Here is a 21,126-nt window from a genome sequence, read left to right on the forward strand (position 1 = left end):
GCCGTAGCGGACACGGGAAAGCCATCCCGACGGGGCCGTGCATGGGGGCTCTGGAGAGGCCGTACCCCAGGCCACGGCGGTGGCAGGACGCTGAGGCTGTGGTGCCGAGGGCCCCCAGGTCCTGGGAGAAGCCACGGGTGTGGTAGGGGCCGTCGTGGGGAACAGAAGGAGGCCCCCCACCGGCCCCAGCGGGACTCGCTGGCAGAATGTTCCAGGTGGTCGCAGGTGACGGCAACGGCGTGTGCACCTGACGGGCGGGAGACGGGAGGCGGGAGTGACAGGACCAGACTCTCAGCCGATCCTGTGCCCTGCAGGAGGGGCCCGGGCCTCAGTGATGGCCGCACCCCATTATCAGAGCAGGAGATGCGTGTGGGCTTGGAGACCAACCGTCCCGCGACAGCGCCCCTCTCAGGCTGACGCCTGGGCCCTGTGCCCCAGCACCACAGCTGGTCAGTCCCCCTCCCGGGGGCCGTGGGGCACAGAGGCCCCAGACAGACGGGGGTCCCCGAGCTGCCGAGCAGATTCTGAGGGGCAGCGGGGGTCACAGCCGCGGGGAGCAGAGAGGCCCCGGAGGGCCAGCGGGTGGCGGCCCACAGGCAGGGCTGGTCCTGGCTTTCGGGGAGTTTGGGAGAAAAACCCTAAAAGTGAAGGAGTTTATGGTCTCTTTGCTCTGTCTTCCTGTGGGATGTAGCTAGTCCTACACTCGGCCCATTTCTCTTGTGGCCCGCGAGGCCTTTGTCACAAGGGTCGCTCTCCTCTACGGGACGCCCCTTACCTTCCAGGCCCCTGCTCAGCCCCTCGGGGCACAGCCGCGACCACTCAGAGAGCCAAGTGTGTCCGTCTGCTTTCCTCTGTTTCCTTCGTCAGAAGCAAGTGTCCCCCAGACGCCTGGAATTCTCCTCTGATCCCGTCCCGTTTTGTTTCTCACATTTATTCCTTCGCGCACGTGGGATTTCTTTTTCAAAGTGAACTGAGGCGCAGAGAAAAATTTCCCCCAAACCAGGATGGCGGGTTGGCCTGACACCTTCTGCCGGGGACTGCACAGCTCCCTGGGGATTTACGCGACCCTCGTCCTGCGGACATTGCCTGTGATGTGGCCGCAGCGGCCACGCTTCCCATAGCGCGTGTCTACAGCCCGCCGATTCTCACCTGAGAGGGAACGCAGACAAGCGAGAACTCAGAACTCGTCTTTGGGCCAGGACGTGTGAGCCGCTCAGTGGTCACCGTCCGAGCACACCGCCAGCCGGGCTGCGCTGCGGGGAGGGAAAGGCGAGGGGATGAGGCTCCCGCGGGGCAGGAGTGTCAGAAAGTTAGAGAAGCAGAAAGCGGGGTCCCGGCAGCCACCGGCCGCCCTGCACCTGCTGGGCCCCTTCCGGCCCCTTCCTGGGACCCCCATTCTCTGACGGCGTCTGGACCGTCCACCTGGCCATGGAGAACCAGGGCCCTCCACTCCACTCCCCTGCTGAGGAGGTAGGGCGCCCCGTGGCATGTAGGTAGCCACGGCGGTCCGCGGACATCCCGTCGTTCACGGTTACATGGCGCCGTCTCCGTAACGAGTATCCGTGATAGAGAAATCGGGCCATAGAAGCTGCTGGACCCGCTCACAGCTCTGGATGGCCGCTGCCACCGTGCCCCGTGGGGAAACAGTGCCCGTGCACCACCCCGAGGAACAGTGTCCTTCTCAAAATCTGACCTTTCCTGTGGGCGAGAAACAGTGCCTGAGATTTACCCCGGGCCTTCGATCCCCAGTGAGGTTCAGCCTCACGGTGTGGGGCCGTCTGGGGTGAGTGTCAGTCCCCGGACGCCGTCCTTCCCTGACTTCATCGGGAGTCTCAGGAGAATAGGGACAGGAGCGCCAGAGAAACGAGGGCCGCCGACAGGGCGTTTGGTCCCTGCAGTCGAGGGCTGCCTCGGGGTGAGTGGTGGGGCACTCGGGCTCTGTGCCCAGGGATTGTCCAGTGCCCGGGCCCTCCCCAGCTTTCCAGCAGCTCCCCAGCAGCCCCTGAACCCCACACCCTGATGGCGACCTTCTCCTTGGGCAGCTCTGTCTGGTTCCTGCCTGCGGTCTGGCGGGCAGGTGGGCCCGGGCTGGCAGCGTGTGATGGGCCAGATAATGGGGCACAAGTGAGTGGGGAGGGCCAGGGACACAGCATGGAGGGACACGGGCAGGGACCCCAGCAGAGCTGCCCGCCACGCTGTGAAACCCCCCACGAGTCCTGGGTTTCCTGGGGCCCAGTTTCCTCAGCTGCAAACGTGGGGTATCACTTGCCATGGGGTTGTTTCAAGGTTTGAACGAGAGGGAGTTGGAAAAGCGCCCATCACAGCACCCAGACCACTGCGAGGAGGTAGGGGACAGTCCATCGCCGGAGAGCTCCATCCGCCGGGGCCGCTGGGCTGGAGCCGGAACGGGGCCCGGCCTGGGACCTTTAGCTGCCGGCTCCGCGCGCACGGTCATTAGTGACGTCACTGGAGAGTTTCTTCACTACTTTCCCAACTCGGCTGTCGTCCCGGGTCTTTTTTTTTTTTTTTTAAGATTTTATTTATTTATTTGAGAGAGCGAGAGCATGGGCAGCGGAAGGGGCAGAGGGGGGAAGCAGACACCCCGCTGAGCAGGGAGCCCGATGCGGGACCCAATCCAGGGACTCCAGGATCATGACCCCAGCAGAAGGCAGTCGCTCAACCAACTGAGCCACGCAGGCGCCCTGCCGTCCCGAGTCTGTCTTCGGTGTTCCTAACTAACGTTCCAGCACAGATCTGAAAACACAAACGACCGGGAATAAAATGGTGGGAGGAAAGGAATGTGCCGGGACTCTGGGACTCCGAGGCGCCCTGAGCCGGGCTGGGAGAGCCCTGAGGGGGTCAGAGCCGGGTCTGGCAGGGTCCATCCAGGCATGGCCAGTGCCCACACCCCTCACCTGCCCACATCCCCTGTCCCTCTTCTGTGCGTGTCCTCTGACTCCAGGCCTCCAGCCCTGGCCACCCTCATCTATGACCCACCTTGGTCATACAAACCCTCCAGTCCCTGGCCTCTCTGATCTTTACAGTCTTCCCGCGTGCCCAGAGCACAAAGCTTCCGTGGCCCTGGGGCAATGGGCAGCCATTGTACGTTCCTTCCATGCCCAGCCCAGGGCCTCCAGGCAGCACGTCCCAGCCGTCCATCAGCCTCATCTGTGTCCTCCTCCAGGGGAGCCAAGGAAGACCGCGCCAGCCTTTCGCCCGGGCCCTGCCCCAGAGCAGGGCCGATACCCCATTCTCAGAACCCCGTGGGGTTAGCTTGCCCCCTGCCCACCCGCGTGGCTGGTCCGCTCTGTGGGCTGGTCTGAGTACAGAGACCAGTGAGCGGCTCGTGCCGTGCCCTGGGTCCCTCTTTCTCCAGCTGTGGCCTCAGACCCCCCGAGTCACCTGGGGGAAAGGACATCAGCGATGACAAGATTCTCGATGGCTGGACGACCAGCCCTTCCAACCCCGTCTCGGGGGAAGGAGCTGGGGCAGCGCCCGGCTGACCCCCAAGGGAAGAATCGGCCATGGGAATCCTGTCTTTATTTAAAGCTCTGGCATTTTGCTTACCGTGGACTTTTCTGTCGGTGATTGTAATATTTTTTTTTTTAATTTTATTTATTTATTTGACAGATAGAGATCACAAGTAGGGAGAGAAGCAGGCAGAGAGAGAGAGGAGGAAGCAGGCTCCCCGCCAAGCAGAGAGCCCGACGCGGGACTCGATCCCAGGACCCCGAGATCATGACCTGAGCTGAAGGCAGCAGCTTAAACCACTGAGCCACCCAGGCGCCCCTGTAATATTTTTTAAATATCAGGTTAAAGTGTGGTTTATCTCGAATACTGAGGTTTTTGGTGCTGCCTTAAATTTGGGGCCTGAGCTTTGGCCACCAGTCCCAATCCCGCTTGCACAAGGGCTCGATGTGCTCCTGGTGCGTGGTCGAGTTGGGGTGACCAGTAAGCCTTTGTGGCCCTTGGACGGCTGAGATAAGGAAAGACCCTCCAGCAAGGAATGCAAATGATTAGACTGCTTTTGGTTGCAAGAAACAGAAATTTTGGGTAAAACCAGCCTGAACGTTAGGGCAATTGATTATTGAACTAGCAAGTGAAGGGGCGCCTGGGTGGCTCAGCGGGTTAAGCCTCTGCCTTCGGCTCAGGTCATGATCTCAGGGTCCTGGGATCGAGGCCTGCATCGGGCTCTCTGCTCAGCGGGGAGCCTGCTTCCCCCTCTCCCACTCCCCTACCGTGTTCTCTCTCTCACCATCTCTCAAGTCAAATAAATACATAAAGTCTTTCTGAAAAAAGAACGAGCAAGTGCCGGACGGAGTGCGTGGGTTTTCGGGTCAGCCGAGCAGCAGACGTGCACCGAGGGTGCACCGAGGTCCTTTCTGTCCATCTGCCCCCAAGTCAGCACCCCTCAAGCTGGTAGCCATGGGCAGCGGTAGGCCCAGGTCACCTGGAGAGCCCCCGGGCTGGGAGAGGACAGGGCCGTTTCTCCCGCGGGAAGCAGGCCGACTTTTGGATCCCATGTTCACGGCAGAACCAAGCACCGGCAAGAGAAATAGCCTCCTTGTGAACCAGGGTACAGGGCGGGGGTGGGGGGGGGGGAGGAGGGCCAGGCAACGTCCAGGCTGGGCAGGGGCTGGGAGGGTCTGCAGCAGAGAGGAATGTATCCCTGACCTCCATGGGGGTGTGCTTGTGAGGAAGGAGGGCGGATGGGGGCGAGGCAGTGGGCCCAAGCCCCGGGCAGGCAGGGGTCCCTACAGAGAACTCAAGAATTCTTTGCAGAGGTGCCGTGGGAGACAGGAGAGCTGCACACAGGGCACACCTTCCTTCCCCAAGCCCCCAGCACCGCCCGCGTCCCTGCTCACTGGTGCAGTGTGCCCCCTGCCCAGCCTGGCATGGTAGCCCCCTGCCGGGAGACCGGATGACCCCCAGCCCACCCCTCGGCCTTCCTGCTGTGTCTCTGCCTGGGGCTTGGAGGGGCGCTTCCCTTGGCCGGAGGAGCCACTCCTGGATAGGAGCGGGGTCGGTCTTGGGTGAGGGGAGAGAGCTGAGAGATGCTCGGGGTGGGGGGGCTTCCCAGCTTCATTGCTTTCTGGTTCTTTCCCTGTGTGGACAACACAGAACCCCGGAATCTGCTTCCACACCAGCCACAGCGGGCGGCCCGGCACCGACCTGGTTCCCAGCTTCCCTCCAGGGGCCCCTGCCTCTCACTTCCCAAAAAAGGCGCACGTGTCCCCGCCAGGGCCAGTCCTGACGCCCCACCTGCGCCTTCTGGCTTCCAAAAACACATCTTTTTGCAATTCCGGCAGTTTTCAGGGCTCGCTTGCAACAGGATTGGAGAAGGACTGCAGACTGGTCCGCTGACTAAGTCATTTTGTGACGGTCACCATGAGGCTCGGGCACCGCGCCGTCCGGAGGAGGCCACAATGTGTCTCAGGGGCGCGGAGGCCTTCCTTCCGGGTCTATTGGTTGACGTGACGGGGTCTCTCCGGCTCTCACACGAGAACATTATTAGCAAGTAACGGCCAGTGACCCTCAGCTCCCCTGCTGGTGGCGGGCGTTCTGTGGGTTGGGACAAGTGTACAAGGACGGGTTTCCACGGTCACAGCATCAAACACACCAGCTCCTCTGCCCTAAGCCCCGCCGTGCTCTGCCCACGCCTCCCTCCCCCAACCTTGGCAACCACGCATGGTGTGACCTGCTCCGGAGTCTTGCATTTTCCGGCTGTCACAGGGCTGGGACCGCACGGCAGGCGGCCTTTTCCGATGGTTTCTTTCACCCCGACAGGTGCATGAGAGGTTCTTCCAGATCTTTCCACGGCATGACAGCTCCCTTCTGTTCAGTGCTGAGTAATGTCCCCCACGGTCTGGACGGACCGCAGTGCGTCTGGGCGTCGCTGAAGGACGATTTCATTTCTCCCAAGTTTTGACAGTTTTGAGCAGAGCCGCTGTAGACACCGCGTGCGGGTTTCTGTGTGGACATGGGTCTCTACGATGCTTCGGTGAACGGCAAGCTCCTTCCCCGGTGTCCGTGCCGAGCTCCTTCCTTGCGGCCGCGAGCAAGTGCTCCTGCGGCCACGGGTTCTGGTCCCAGCCCCGTCCCGGACTGTGGCCGCGGTGGTCGGCGCCGTGGGCTTCGGCCACTCGAAGAGCGGGCTCGGGGCGTCTCCCGGCTGTTCCCGCGTGTGTCTCCCCGGTGCCGCGTGACGCGGACCATCTGTTCACACCGGACGTGCCGTCCGTGTGTCCTCCTCGGTGAGGTCTGTCCGGGTTTTCACTGGACTGTTCTCCTCTCGCGACATTTGAGCTCTTCCTCCGTGTTGGGCAACAGCCCTTCGTGAGACACGTTCTTGCCGGTCTCTCCCGGCCGGTGGCCTGTCTTACCCCCACGCCGACGTCCGTCGCGGAGCTGACGCTTCTCATCGCGGTGAGGCTCCGCGGACCAGATCTCGCTTTCACGGACTATGTCTTTGGTGTTGTGTTTAAAAGGTCTCTGTGACAGCCGGGGACCTGCGTGAGGATTCGGGTGCTGAACAAGAGTTTGCGTATTTTTAATGGCTGGTGCTGGGGACGCCTTGGGGACTCAGTCTGTGGGGCGTCTGCCTTCGGCTCAGGTCGGGATCCCGGGGTCCCAGGTGGGCTCCCTGCTCAGCGGGGGGTCTGCTTCTGCCTCGGCCCCTCCCCCCTCTTGTGTTTTCTCTCTCTCTCTCTCTCTCTCTCTCTCTCAAATAAATAGAATCTTTTTAAAAAATTTTTTAAATGGGTAAGGGTAGCTATCAAACTGCTATGATATCTATTCCTCCAACCTTTTATCTTAAAAAAGTCCATATTTACGGTACGTCAGATTTTATACTCTTGGCAGCTCTCTGAATTTCTGTTCCATTTTTTGATGAAACACAAGCATGTTCAAAGTGGTCCTGAGTTGTGCAAAATTCTTAATAAAGACCAGTGAGTCTGCGGCAGCTGACGGTCTGGACCCCCAGGCCAGGCTGACCCGGTGGGACCCCAGCTCTGCCAAAGCCATTCAAGAACCCGAGCTCTCTGGGCCCTGGGTGTCCCCTTCAGGCCAGCGAGGCTGGTGGCAAGACCCACCTCCCAGGCAGCCGGTGAGGACCATGAGGACCTGGCAGGTGATGCTCGGGGCCCCTGGCCAGGGCCCTGTACAGCGACTGGGTGTGAGGGTGAAGGGGCTCTCGTGGCTCGGGGGTCTTTGGCCGGTGACCCCCGAACCACACAGGTTTGAAATGCGCGGGTCCTCTTACACACGGATTTCTTCTCCATCAACACAGTGAGTTCTGTAAGTGTATTTTGTCCTCCTTTTGAGTTTCTGAATGAGATTTTCTTTCCCCCAGCGACCTGCTGTAAGAGCGTGGCAGACAATGCACGTAACACACGGGGTGTGTGTTCACCGGCTGTTCACACCGTCAGTAAGGCACTGGTCAGCAGCAATGCTATTAGCAAAGGTGGGTTTTTTTTTAAAGATTTTATTTATTTATTTGACAGAGAGAGATCACAAGCAGGCAGAGAGGCAGGCAGAGAGAGAGGAGGAAGCAGGCTCCCTGCTGGGCAGAGAGCCCGATGCGGGGCTTGATCCCAGGACCCTGAGATCATGACCTGAGCCGAAGGCAGAGGCTTAACCCACTGAGCCACCCAGGCACCCCTTAGCAAAGGTTTTGGAAAGTCAAATGTCATGCGTGGATTTTCAGCCGCACGGGTGGGGGTGACCCAGACCCTCACGTTGTCTGCCCCCACGTTGTTCAAGGCTCAAGTGTACAAACCGCATGCGTCTTTGTCAGAGCCCCGAGCTAGAAGCTGTCGGGTTAAGACGGGACTCGGTGGGGGAAGCCGGTGCAGAGGCGCTAGCGACGGCGGTTGGCGAGGACTGGGTGTGGGAGGTTATTTTCCTAAGAGGCAGTGGACACAGGGCCCCACGGTGAGCCCCCACGGGTAGGTCAGAGAACCTGGGTGCCGTCCCCAGCTTTGCCGCTGGGAGCCCCTGGGCAGAGCACAGTCCCTCTCTGTGCGTGTGCGCCGGGAAACGAGACGCTGGTGGAGGGCTCTCTTCACTCGGGGGGCCGCGCTGCCACAGGAAGGGGAGGTGGTTCCTCTCCCAGGAGCTGGGCTCCTGTCTCTGCTGAGGCTGGCACACTGAGGCTGCTCGGGGCGTCCCGATCCCCACCCCACTCCCCCCACCGCCGTCCCTCCTGCTCTGCGCCCCTCTGCCTGGCACTTCAGTGCGGCACCGGCCTTGGCGCTGACTTGCCCGTGGTCTAAGGGGCGTCTGGCCTTGCTGGTGGGACTGCCCGGGTCTCTTGGGAAGGGATGGGACGCTCTTCCTTCAGTTCGTCTTGCAGTGCCCGGGAGTAGTGCCTGAGCCACTTCCAGCGTCAGAGACTGCGGGAGGCCAGGAGGTGAGAGGCGGCGTGGGCATTCAGCCTCCACCGGGTGCGCCCCGTGACCGGGGACAAGCAGCCCACCTGGCAGAGGTGGGCTCATCCCACCTCATCCTCCACCTATGAAAAGGGGCTCCGCGAGCACCTGCCTGGCAGATGGGTGGGAATTAACTGGGAAAATGCTGAGACGGAGCCCAGCCTAGGGCTGCCCTTGGCGAACCCCCACAGCGTCCACACTCACCATGACCCCGATGTGGCCCTTGTCGGTCCTGTCGCACCCCGGGCAGCAGCCCTCCCTCCGTGGCCCCTTCCCTCCATCCAGCCACCGTTCCCTCAGGCCAGGAGGAGGGAGACGTTGGGACGGACTCCAGGACCCGGAGCTCTGTCCGCAAGAGCACAGCTTCATTCTCTGGGTTGGGGGCCTCTTGCGTCTCCAGTGGTTTCCAGCCTCCGGCTTCCCCCGACGACACTGTGACTGGTAATCTGACGCTCGTCTATGGGGGTCCGGTTCAGCGCACCCCGGGCCGCCCTGGGCCTACCTTGTGCCAGCGTTCCACGTGAGCACAGTGCTGTGCCCGGACACAGCTCCCAAGGCCGGCTTCTGGGCGTCGGCTGACTGCCCGCCCGGCCCCTTCCCTGCATCCGGATCCCCCCCAGAGGCATCTGGGGGTGACGATGGGGAGCTGCTCTGCTTTCTTAGGGACACGTAGGGGCACGGCGCATTGAAAATCAATGCTGTCTCAGAACCAGTGACATGAAGGAGCCGCTGTCGGTCAGTACCGGCGCGTGAACTCTGGGACCCTCCGCAGCAAGCCTGCTGCCTACTGATCCACATTCTTCTGTGAGAGGGGCTCAGGACCCCTGCTCTCCCGCAGGACCGGACCGAGTCCACGGTGAAGCACACGCGGAAAGCAACGGGAAAGAGACGCCAGACATTCGTGTGATCCTTAGGTCACCACGCCCCCTCTTACCACTCCAAGGACAGAGGCCCAGGAGGTCAAGGGTGACCCAGCGCCCCAGGGGGCGGCCACAGGAGGATGGGCAGGGACAGGTCCCCTTCTCAGGCCGCATTTGGAGTCTGCGCAGGCCTCCTCTGCCTGGCTCAGCTCCGGTGGGCCGTGCTCAGTCCATGCTCAGTCCCGAGAGGTCGGTTGGGGGCTGGGGAGAAATGGGCCTGGGAAGCAAGCGGGGGGAGGATGGGGCACGTTTTGGCACCTTGCTGCATTTTTATACTTGGGAATTAGGGACCTTAGACCTTCACATGCAGATTTATGCCAAATAAGATGCAAATCAGGGCACTGCTCTTCCCAAGTTCTGGTCGCCCTGTCTGCTAAGACCCTGACCCCAGGACCGCGGCGTGTCTCTGAGAAACCACGTGCGTGTGGTTCGGGGGAAGAAGGAAAGAAAAAAGCGCCGATTTACTACAACGCACGCACCAGGCAAACACAAAGCGCTACGGAAAGAGGCAAATGGGTGGGGGGCAGGGAGCTAGGGCAAGGGCTGCGGCGGGAACAGAGGTGGGCGCAGAGGGGCACGGGCTGCCCGCGGCCCAAAGGATGGTATGCAAATGCATGCAAAATACATGCAAATGTCCCCAGGCCGAGCTGCCCGGGAGCTGGAGACCCTGCGCCCCCGAACTCTCGCGGGGGTGAGCGCGGGAAGGGGGCGCGCGGCGGGGGGAGGGCGCCCCCTGCCGGCCGAGCGCGGGGCCGGCCCGGACCCCTTCCCGCCCCGCGCGGAGGCAGGCAGGGGGCGCGGCGCCCGGAGGAGGGGCGCCCGCCGCTCGCCTCCCGCCCGGACGCCAGACGCGCGTCTCCCGACACCGCGAGGCCGGCGGCCGCCGACTGCTGCGAGGGGGTGCGCGGCGGCGCGCTCGGCTCCAGCCCCACCCGCCCGCCCGGGGCGCGGCCTGCGGAGCCGGCGGGGGCGGGCGCGGTTGCAGGCGAGGGGCGCGCCACGCACGGCCCCCGCGCTCCCCGCGCGACGCCCACACCGCTCCCCGGCGGCTCCCCGGCCCCGCACGCCCAGCGGGCACTACCCCTTCCCGCCGGAGAAGCGCGCGTTGCCCCCAACGGCACCCCTCGTTTGCCCCCGCCACGGCCCCGCGCCCCGCGTACACGCCCCGCTCGCACTCGCACCCGTGCCGCCGGCCGGGGTCGCAGGGCGCGCCCCGGGCTCCGCGGCCGCCCCACCGGCGGGGTCGGCGGTCGACCTCGAGCGGCGGCGGGCGGAGCCCCTCGCCCGCGCCGGCCCCGCACCGAGCCCGGGCCCCTCGCGCGCCGCCCGCCGCCCGCGCCCCGGGGCGGAGCCGAGCGCGCCGGGCGCGGGGCGGGAGGCAGGTGGCGCAGCGGCGGCGGCGGGGGCAGGAGGCGGGGGCGGAGCGCGCGGGGCGGGGGCCGCGGGGCCCGGGAGACGCTCGGGCGAGCGCGCGGCAGCCGGAGCCCGGCGCCCGCGAGTCAAAGGCGCGGCGGCTGCAGCGGCGGCCGCGCAGGCCGGAGACCGCCCGGGGCGGCGTGCGCGCTTTGTTCCCTCGCGGGCGGCCGGGCGGGCGGAGCGAGCGGCGGGAGCCGAGCCCCGGCATGGCCCAGGCGGCCGCCCCGCGCGCCCCGGCCCCGCCGCGCGCCTGAGCCCCGGCCCCGCCGCGCGCTCCGCCGCGCCTTCGCCCCCAAGTTACGCGGGCGGCGACCCAGTTCGAGGAGGAGCCACTCGAGGAGCCGGGCCGCCGCCGCCCGACCTCCGGACCGTAAGTGCCCCGTGCGTCCCGCGCGCCGCCGCCGCTGTCACCCGGACTCCGCCCGCGGCTGCCGTCTGGGGGGTCTCCTGCCGCCGCGCGGAGCGTGCGGGCCGTCCCGGGCGCCCCCTCCGCACTTCGGAAAGTTGGAGCCCACGGCGGGGTGGGGCCGGGCCAGTCAGTGCCCACCCACTCCGGTCCCTGCACCGCACCCGCGAGCGGAGCTTGACCTGCGGGGGGTGTGGTCAAGCCTAACGCGGGGACTGCGTGCGGAAGGTGGGGTGCCCCGCAGCCCCCCCCGTGCCACGAGCCCTCCTCCCCCCAGTCTGGCGCCTGGGCTTCCTGACAAAAGGCTCTGGTCCAGATGACAGGGGACGGGGAGGGGGCGCAGAGAGCGGCCCCAGGAGAGATGGGGGGTGGGTCTCCTGTCTTGTTTTAGTCCCTAGCCCTGCCCCCAGGTAGTGGCCGCTTGGTTAAGCGCGGTGAGGTCTGCCCAGAGTCTGGGGGAGGGGGCTGCCCCACTCCCCGTGTGCGGGGAGAGGGGCTTCACGGGCCCTCCGTGGGGTCCCAGCAGCCAACCATGCCTGGGGCGCAGTGATTCTGCTCACAGCCTTTGGGAACCGTCCATCTGCGTGTTGGGCAGGCGGGGAGCCAGGCTGTGGGAACGGCTCCGCTCCGAGGGAGGTGTGAGCCGACGTGGAGGGACAGATGGCTGGAAAAGCAGCCCTAGACGGGCTCCCAGAGAGCAGAAGGCGGCTGGGCTGGTGGCAAGCCACACTCTGAGCTGCTGGGCTCTGAACACACAGCCTCGGGCTGTCCCTCCTTCCCGCCCCTGGGAGCCGCATGGGTGTGTGTGAATGTGTGTGTGTGTGCACGTGTGCTGGGCCCGGCAGCCGCAGAGGAGTGGGCAGAGCCCAGCAAGTGTGCACACACTTCCCCCAGAAAAATAACCGCACCCCCACATTTGGACCTTGGCCGGCAGACTCCAGGCCTGCTCCAGACTAGGGAGAAGAATATTTCCTTTGAGAGTAGCTGAGACCCTACGCTCCTGCATCAGGCGGGGGTCTCTGGCCCAGCGGCCAGGATGCTGCCTCCCAATGTCCCACAGGCTTGCATTTCCTCTCCTGGCCCCAGACATGGGAGGGTCCCGGGATGGCCCCTAAGAGCACTGGCGCTGGCCGGGGACAGCTGGGCAGCTGGTCCGTGCCCTAGCTTTGCTCCTGCAAGTTGCTGCAAGGTTTGAGAAACTTCTTGGGGTTGGAACCTGGGGGGGAGGGGCGGGCAGGGCTGAGAGGCCCAGAAGTGGCTCCCAGCAAGGACCGGGGCAGGAGGGCTGGCGCACAGTTCTCTGGGCGCGTTTGCAGACAGCTGGCACTGTGACAGGCATTTGCCCCACCCCCTTCTGTCCTCGGGATAGGGGAAGCGGGAGACTCAGCGTGGCCCTGGGGCAGAGGGCTCTGCTCCCTGTAGCCGGCAAGCGCTTGCCCGGAACGGGCCTGGCTGTGCCGCCCCACGGCTCGCGACACTGAGAGGGAAGCAGAAAGGCCCGAGCAGGAGCGGATGTGCGGCCCTGGGCTCCCTGAGAGCTAGACAGACTCAGGGCGGGAGGAGGAGGAGGTCAGTGAGGACCAATTATCTGGTGGAATCCGGCTTTCTCTGGAGGTGCCTTGGTCTCCGGGGGCCCAGGGACAAGGGACAGGCCTGTGGTGCTCTTGGCTGTCCACAAGGCCAGCCGGGGCTGGTGAACCAGGGCATTTCGGCTGCACCTCTCCCTGCGGGACACTCCGGGGCTGCGGGGCCCCCCGTGCCCCCTTCGGGCCTAGAGCTCCTCGGTCACCGGGTTATCCGCGTAATTGAGTTCCCGCCTCCAGGAAATCTCTCTGATTCGGCCCCACATATTTTCATTTCTGCATGACTGGAAGAAATTAATTTTCCTTCCTACGCAAGGATCTGGAGACGCCGGCCGGCTGGGCCGCTAATCCTCAAGATCCAAGCCAGCGGGGCTGCCAGGTCGGGCTGGGGGGGCACGGACGGCTGCTCCGGCCCTGGGTGGGGTCCCGGCGACGCCTTTCCCTGCCACCTTCTGGAAGTGTCGGGGCCGTTGGCTGGGTTTCCCCGCCCGGCTGCCCTCCCCGGTGGGTTGAGCTCGGCGCTGTCTGATTCATCCCAGCCTCCCACGGCGCCCGGGTCTGCAGGACGGCTGTCGGTCCTTTCCTGAGTCATGTATGACTGCGTGTGCGCACGCGTGTGTTCGGAATCCCAAACACGGAAGAGGCTCTGTGGCCCGTGGCCCCGACCCGTGGCGAAGAGCTGGCATCCAGTGGGCGCCTAACGAGTGCTGCTTGCGAGGAGGGAACCAGCACTCCTGTGGGGCAGCGCTGTCCTGCCCCCGCACCTCCCCCACCCGCGAGGGTCCCTGGGCCTGGCTGGAGGCAGGTGACAATGGGCGGGGGTGTGGGAACTGTATCTCCCTGATGCGGGAGAGGTGGGGGCCTGTCAGGGAGGGGAGCCCATGCCTGCCTGTTGGCCCCCGCTCCTTCCTCGCGTGGAGACAGCAGGTGATGGCTGCCCCCTACTGCGAGGCCGCCTGTGCCCCGGCGCCCGTCCCTGGTCCGACTGCTGACAGTCCCCCCGTGCGGACTACTGGGTGCTGACCGGGGGTTAATGTCCCGATGCGCGTCCCTCCCCTGGACAGGCCCGTGGGGCGCAGCGGTGACGCCGTCAGCGTGGCCCTGCCAAAAGTCAGAGCTCTCCCGGGTTCTGGGATGGGGAGGAAGAACACCTCTATCCTGTCTGGTCATGGAAGCCCAGGGGCAGCCCCCTCCTCCACCCTGGGGCCCTGGGAGGGGACGTTGTCATCGGACACCCTTGGGAACCCCGTGGACATCGTGTGTCTGCTAGTCGAGGAGGGACACAAACTCAGCGCCCTGGAGCCCATGTCCCCTCCCAGGCCTGTGGGGGAGGGGCGGGCGTCCTGCACCCCGAGACTCGGGCACGTGAGGCTGTGGTCTTGCCATGACTGGTCTTAACTGCAGAGGACCCGCCCCGGAAGGAGTGCATCATCCGTGGCTCAGTCCCCGGGCAAGTCGTGGGGAGCCCTTGGGTCGTGGGGGGCGGGTGCAGAGCAGTCCTGAAGCAGGAGTGACCTAAGCTCACATCAGGGCTGGCAGGCTGAGTGGGGCTGGGCTTCCGCGACAGACCTGCAAGGGGGCACCCTCGCTGTCCCATGTTCCAGGCGGGGACCCAGAGGCCCGGAGAGGTTCCCCAGAAGCAGGCAGGCAGGTGCCACACTGCTCCAGTGACCGAGGGTGGACAGGCCCCCGTGTGTGCTGTCCATCCCTTCACTGCACACAGTGCGGCTGTCCAGAGGCGGCAGAGTGGGGCCACTGAGTCCGAAGGGGCAGGAGGGGCCTGGAAACTTGGGGTTGGTGGATGTCCATCTGGGGTGCAGCCTTTGGGGGCCTGGGTTCAATGGGGGGTGCTCAGAGGGTTTAACCAAGGCTCCTTCTCTGGACCCGCCACAGTTTGGGGAGACCAGGTGTCTGGAGTCCCAGCCAGACTGGGCGGGCAGCATGCTGGGGGCTTAAAGGGCCAGTCACCCTCTGGATTATCCTTTATCCTGCAGCTCCCAGTCTTCCCAAGAGGGCTGTTGGAGGAGGCGAGCCACACCCCCAAGTCCTTTCCTGGGGTCATGACCCCAGACTTCTGGGCAAACAAGCGGGTCTGGTTCTATGTCCAAGGTTCCCCCAAAGCTGGGATCCCCTTCATGTGGGGCTTGGATGAGGCCGTGCGGAAGGCGGGGGCTGCCGGGGGTGGCCTGGCCCTGGTGCTCTGGTCGCCGAGAACACAAGTGCAGGTCCAGGCTTTGGTGTCTGGAAACACGTTCTTAGAGCAGAAACCGCTCTTAGAGCGTCAGCGGAAAGACCCAGGCCGAGGCCCGGCGTGCGGGATGGAAACTCAGGATGAAGCAGCGATAAACACTCAGTTCCCATTCCCGCTTCTGCGCACGCAGCTCAACCCGGGGCGCGGGCACACAGCTGAGCTGTAGCCTCAGACGTGCGAGGAGACGCTTCCCACCCGTGCTGTTCGCAGCACGGAAACAGAAGTGAAGACTTCTGCTTTTCATAATCCCTGGGACCTCGCGGTGAGCCAGACGCCCCTGGCACGGAAAGCAGAGATGCATTTGGCGGTGTAAGGAAGAGGTCTCTTCCTGCTCTGCTGTTCACGCACACACTCAGCGGCTGCACTGGTCCTGTTCGCAGTGTGTGCACTGCACAGCTGGGCACCACTGGGAGCCTGCGGTGCCTCTGAGGCTGGGAGCCTGGTGGACGTGGCGGGGGAGATTTGGGGAGGATTCCAGGCACAGGCTCGCTCATCTCTGTACTGGGGCAGAGAAGAGTCTTTGGCAGGGGCAGGGCGGGAGGAGCCTGGGGCTGGAGGGAAGGGGTGGGCAGCACGCCGGCATCTCGGAGTGCCGCTGCTCGGACTAGAGCCCCAGCCCCGCTCCCAGTGGCTGTGACATCAGCAGGTCCCCCGCCCCTCTGTGTCTCCAGTCTCAAATGCAAAACACAGTCCCACGAGCTTGTCCCTCTTCAGATGGCGCTGAGGCGTGGGGGCGTGCGGTCTCTCCTTGCTCATCTCTGGCGCGTGGCCATGGCCGTCACGTTCCCACTCTGGGGCGTCCCCGTAGCCATCCTGGGGTTTGCTGGTGAGCGTGGGGACCGGGTGGCTCTGTGGAGGGTGAACCTTCTTTCTGTCCCACCCAGACAGTCCCGTGCGGGCACTCACTCTCCCTGCACCTGTGTCCCGCAGAGCAGCCCAGGCCCCCGCTGCTGACCCTCTGCCCTGCGTACGGGGACACCAGTCCTTGTCCCTGTCCACTTCACGGAGGGGACACCGAGGCTGAGATCATCATGTTCCGTGGCTACTTGGTGACGGAGGTGGGATTCCTACCCAGGAACCCCGGTCACCTGACTCTGTCTCTGCTGCTCCAGGGTCCCCAAACAGCGGGGGGCCTTGGGGTCCCCTGGATCCCGCTTCTTCCCTTGGGCAACCTGCACAGCCTCGGCAGCCCAACCTGGACCCCTTCCTGCCGTCCTCCCCTGCGCCGAGGTGTCGGAACAGGGCCTGCCAGCCCTGGGCAGAGGGGGCCGCTCCGTGTCTGTTTGGCCGTGTCCGGGGTGCAAGGAAGAGGAGGCTTGTGCGCTGCTGATAGAGGGGGTGTCCGCGGCGGGCGTAGCCACGGGTGCCACGGGGTGGCCCTCTGCTGTATCGGAGACCGAGTCCTTCTGAGCTTCTGGCCACGCCCTCCTCCCAGGGGCTCTGGTCTGCAGGCAGGAAGCACGATGGACACCGCCCAGCTGTGGGGTGTCCGTCTGCTGTGACCCGCCGCCTGTCGCGCCCCTCTGAGCTTGGGGGTCCTGTGTGTCCCCCACGTCGGCCCGTGGGGTGTCCTGCGGAGGGTGCGGCTCTGGCTCTCATACGGGAAGCGCGCCCTCTTGTGGCGGCTGGGGGTGGGGTGGGCTGGGGGTCTGGGCGGCGACCCTCCCCACCCAGCCGCCATCTGATTGGGTGCCGAGAGTCCCCGTCACCAAAATGTGACCCCTCTGGGTGCCTCTCAGAAGCGTGGAGTTTCCCCGGCTTCTCCCATGGAGCGTGTGTTAGAGGGTCGACGCCCCGTGCGCCCCGGGCTGGAGGCCGGACCCGCAGCACATGTTCTCCAGGGCCGCTCCCGTCCGGAAGCGCCGGCTCCCACCAGCCTCGGCGGCCCAGGGCGGTGCCCAGCGCCCACGCGCAAAACAGACCTGGCCGTGACACCGGGTGGCCACGTGTGACAGTTTAGACTGTGGCCGTGTTAAAGAAAGGAAGGGAACCAGGGCAGTCTTGGCCATACGTCTTGTTGGACCCAATGTACCCAGAATGCCTTTCACTCTGCTGTTGGCTTTTTAAGTAATTGAGACTTTTTTCCTAAGAGACTTTGGTGAAGTTCCGTGTGCATTTGACATGCCGGGCATTTCAATTCTGGGCAGCCACGCCGGCCGGCTCACGGCCGCAGGTGCCACGGAACAGGGCAGAGGGCACGGGGAGTCCCCAGAGGACTGGGAGCGGGGGACGGTGCGGTGGCACTGTGCAGCGTGATGCTGGGGACAGCTCCGTGGGAGGGAGGGGCTCCGGGCAGGGAGAGGCTGGGTGGTAAAGCCAGACGGCAGGACCCTGGGGCAGAGTGGATGCGGAGGGGACTCTGGCTTTTGTCCCTGGAGCCCCCGAGCCTGGCTGGATGGCGTGGACGTGGGTCGGACTTGCATTTTGAGAGGCCGAGCAGGGCAGAACTTGGGAAGACCAAGGGAGGCCGCGTCCAGACACAGGGCCCTGGGAGAGGGGTGGTCAGGGCCGGGTGGCTGCGGGAGGCATCCAGGGTGTCCCGGTCAGTCTCCAGAAAGCGTGTGTGTGCAGGGAAAGCTGCGCCTCCACCCCGTGTCCCGCATGTGCCCCCTGGAGCTCCGCCCGCCGGCTCAGAGGCCGCTTCTGTCCCCCGGTCTGCGTGTCTGTGGGAACAGGTGGCCCGGGTGCTTCTTTCCTAGAAAGGTACTTCTCAGCCACCTTCACTTCCCTCTTTGCCTTATGAGGAAGGCGGGAGGGCCCTGTGCCCTGGGGGAGTGTCCGGCCAGAAGCGGAGTGCCCCGCTCCAGGGACCGTGACTGAGCTGTCCTCCTGCCTAAGGAGTCCTCGCGTGTGCGAGTGTGTCAATGAGAGTGCATGACGGGTGCGTACAGGTGTGAAAACCAAACCAGAAGGAAGCGTGACCTCCGACCTGGCTGTCCAGAGGGTGGCTGCCCTCGGGCACTTGGGGGAGCCCACGGGCTGGCCTGTGTGTCCAGGAGGACGGACTGTCACGGCAGGGCCCAGCAGCAGCGGGCCCCAGCTCGCCGTCCCAGCCCATCTGCACTATGGCCCCTGGGAGCTGTGTACAGAGGGTCCCCAGGCTCAGGGGAACCGGCTCAAAAGTCCGAGTAGGCCAGCCCCTGCCAGGACCCTGCAAACCGGAGACCCACGCTGGCATCCAGCGAGATGGCGAGCAGAGGCCTCACAGATGGGGCTTTATCCCCAGGACACCTGTCACCACACACCCACATGACTGTCCCGGGACGCCTGTCACTGCCGTCCACACTACACGGACTGTCCCAGGTTGACAGTCAGCATATCTGTATAGGCTGTCCCCAGACACCTGTCACCACGCTGCCCATGCACTAACCCGCACTCGGCATAGCATGTGGGCTGTCCTTCGGCCTCTTCTGCATCCGTGTGAAGCCTCCTTTCTGCATCTCAGTGGACCTCAGGCCCAGCAGTCAGATACCTGGTCGGGGGACCCAGCACAGCACCTGGACCTGTCAGGCCAGGGTAGACACAGTTTCTCTTCCCAAGTTGAGGTCAGAGCATACACAGGGTGTGGGGCTTTGAGGTTGAGGACACAGGTCCGGAGGTGGCTGTGAACTGGACTTGACCTCACTCTAGCACGTGTGATGAGGGCTTCGTATCTGATTCTCAGAGGGGCTGGGGCCCCCGAAGATACCGCCCGGACCCCTTCCTGTCTGGTAACCCTCACATCACAAAGGCCTTGAGCCCGGGGAGACCCGCGGGGCATGCCCACACATACCGGGTGTGGGGAACCTAGACAGAAGCCCCATGTCACCAGCCTGCCCAAGCCTGGCCTCTGCCCTCCTCATTCTGGACGCCGGCAGCCCCAGGGGAGAAACAGAGCAGGGGTCAGCGAGGGCCGCACCCTGCCTGCCGCCTCTAGGGATGGGACCCCCGGGGCTACAAGGGCCTAGAGGCCTGGGAGGAGGGAGACTGCCGTCCGTCCGCAGTCCAGCTCTGGTTAAGCCCAGCCTGTGCTTGGAGCAGTGCAGACGGGCTGCGAGAAGGCAGAGGTGGGGAAGTCCCATCCTGCCTGGCCTCAGTCTCCCCATAGGTGTTTTGCTTAATCGTGGTAAAACACACAGGGCGTCAGACGGACGGCCTGCGCCATTTCTCGGGGTCGGTTCAGCGACATAAAGTACATTCACGCTGTTGTGCACCTGCCGCGCCGTCTGCCTCCGGAACTTTCTCATCTCCCCTAGCCGGAGCCCCAGCCGTGCTGCGCCCGCCCGCTGTTTCTGTGTCTGTGGGTCTGACCCTTCTGGGGACCTGGTAGAAGGGACTCTTGCCGTGTTGGTGTTTCTGAGACCGGCTGACCTCACTGAGCCTCGTGCCCTCCAGGTCCACCCACGCAGTGGCCCGCGTCGGAACGGCTGAGTCACCGGCCACTGGGTGGATGGACCACGTCTGCTCACCCTTCCTCTGCTGGGGGCCTTCGAGCTGCTTCCATCCTTTGGCTGCGGTGAGGCTGATGCTAACACAGGGCGCGGCCGTCTCTTGGAGTCCCTGCTTCGCTTGTCTCGTCCGTGCGGCTGCCGGTGGGGTCTCCTGTTTGGAGGCGCTGCCCTGTGACACCTCCGTGTCACTCAGCACGTTCGCACCGTCATGCACCGTCACCACCCTCTACCCCCACACTTTGTTGTCCCCCCAAAGAGACCCCGTCCCCGCTAGGATTCGCTGCCACCCCGCGTCCGGCCCCGACGACCGCAGGTCCGCTGCATCTCGGTGGCCCGGCTGGTGCGCCCTGTGGCCTCTGCGGCTGGCTGCTGTGCTCGGGTTTGCACACACGTTACCGTGGCCACACGTCGCTCCTCACGGAGCGAACGGCGCTGGCTGCCGGGTGGTGCACGGGCATCGGGTGGTCTCCACCTCTCGCCTCGCGGGTCCTGAGCCGGGGACACTCGTGGGTGTGTTTTGTGGGGTGCGCGTCGACAGCCCATCCCCTCCTATGCCATTTCTCAGGGCGGGACCTGCAGGAGGACCGGCGGACCCTCGGCTCCCCCGGCCAGTCTGGACCCAGGGCAGAATTTAGACCCCCGGGTGCTGGCCTGGGTACAGTTAAGTCCTCCCTCTTTCTCCGAGTCGCGAGACAGGGAGCTCTCTTGTGCCGCAGAAATCCAGTCCCTCCATCCAGGCTAGTCGGGCTTCCGGGGTTGAGAGACGTTCAGCGGAGGCCAGCACGGGGACTGACACGGGGGTCGCCCGCTCAAAGGCCCTGAGGCGGGAGGACGGGCAGCACACGTGAGGACCGGCCGGGGGACTCGCAGGTGGGGCTGTGCCTGGGAGGGCGACAGGAGGGGATGGGACTGGATGGCTGCGGCACCGGTTGACCCGAGGCTCGGGGTGCCTGCCAGCGGGGTGTCGGGTCCACTGCGGCAGGGCCGTCCTCCCAGAGAGTCCTGCTTCACGTGAGGGGGAGGAGTCTAGCCCCCCTGCCACACCCCCCTGGAGCACCCCTGCTGGTGAGGGTGGGACGCAGGGGACTTCCGGAGCCCGGGACCTTTGCCTTCCCGCCCACCTGCCTTCTCTGACTGTCTCTCAGATACGTTGCCCAGAGTGTGACATGGGGTCTGGCCCGAGGGCTCACGGGAGACAAGGGTACAGCGGCCCCAGGAGCTCAGGGTGGCCCCGAAACCCCCAGAGACGAGCCAGACTCTACCCCTGCCAGGGGCCCTCCGCAGGCCCTGCCAGCCCATCGGGCCAGAGGGGAAGCCCCGGGCCAGGACGGGACCTCAGGCATGTCCCAGCCTCTCTGAGCCCCAGCTTTCCCTGCTGCCGAAGGGGGGATGCCCTCCACCAGCCTCAGGAGCCAGCCCTGCAGAAGACCCCCGGGGCTGCTTTGACTCAGCAGGAACCTACCGAGGTCCCCTCACACTTCTGTGAGACCATTTGGTGGAATGAGTCAAAACACGCAGAAGGTTCCCGGAGGGAGGCGGCTCCTCGCCTGCCCCGCGCTCCCCCCCCACACAGCTGCCGCCGCGGCTGCGCCGGCCCCAAACCCATCTGCCTGCCTGGTGCCTTCCCACGGCGAGGGAGGGGGCAAGGCTGCACACGGGCACTCTGCCTGCGGTGCCCATGGCCCCCGTCA

General features: G+C 64.8%; 1 protein-coding gene across 6 annotated transcripts in view; it reads left to right on the forward strand.

The window, feature by feature from the left end:
- CBFA2T3 (CBFA2/RUNX1 partner transcriptional co-repressor 3) overlaps positions 1–21,126 on the forward strand; it is a 78,109-nt gene that overhangs the window by 17,672 nt on the left and 39,311 nt on the right. Inside the window, exon 1 of one of the 6 annotated variants that reach the window (XM_045987348.1) lies at positions 10,804–11,135. The exons of 3 other annotated variants lie outside the window; for them this stretch is intronic. Coding sequence is in view for 1 of the 3 variants with exons in the window: in XM_045987345.1 (XP_045843301.1) it covers positions 15,720–15,831 (112 nt within the window). In the remaining 2 variants the exon portion in view is untranslated. Of the gene's footprint in view, positions 1–10,803; positions 11,136–15,587; positions 15,832–17,588; positions 17,598–21,126 lie in introns of those variants that run through there. 2 more of the 6 variants (XM_045987345.1, XM_045987346.1) reach the window with 2 other exon arrangements.

Source organism: Meles meles, chromosome 19 (genome assembly GCF_922984935.1).
Source record: "Meles meles chromosome 19, mMelMel3.1 paternal haplotype, whole genome shotgun sequence".
Taxonomy (NCBI): domain Eukaryota; kingdom Metazoa; phylum Chordata; class Mammalia; order Carnivora; family Mustelidae; genus Meles; species Meles meles.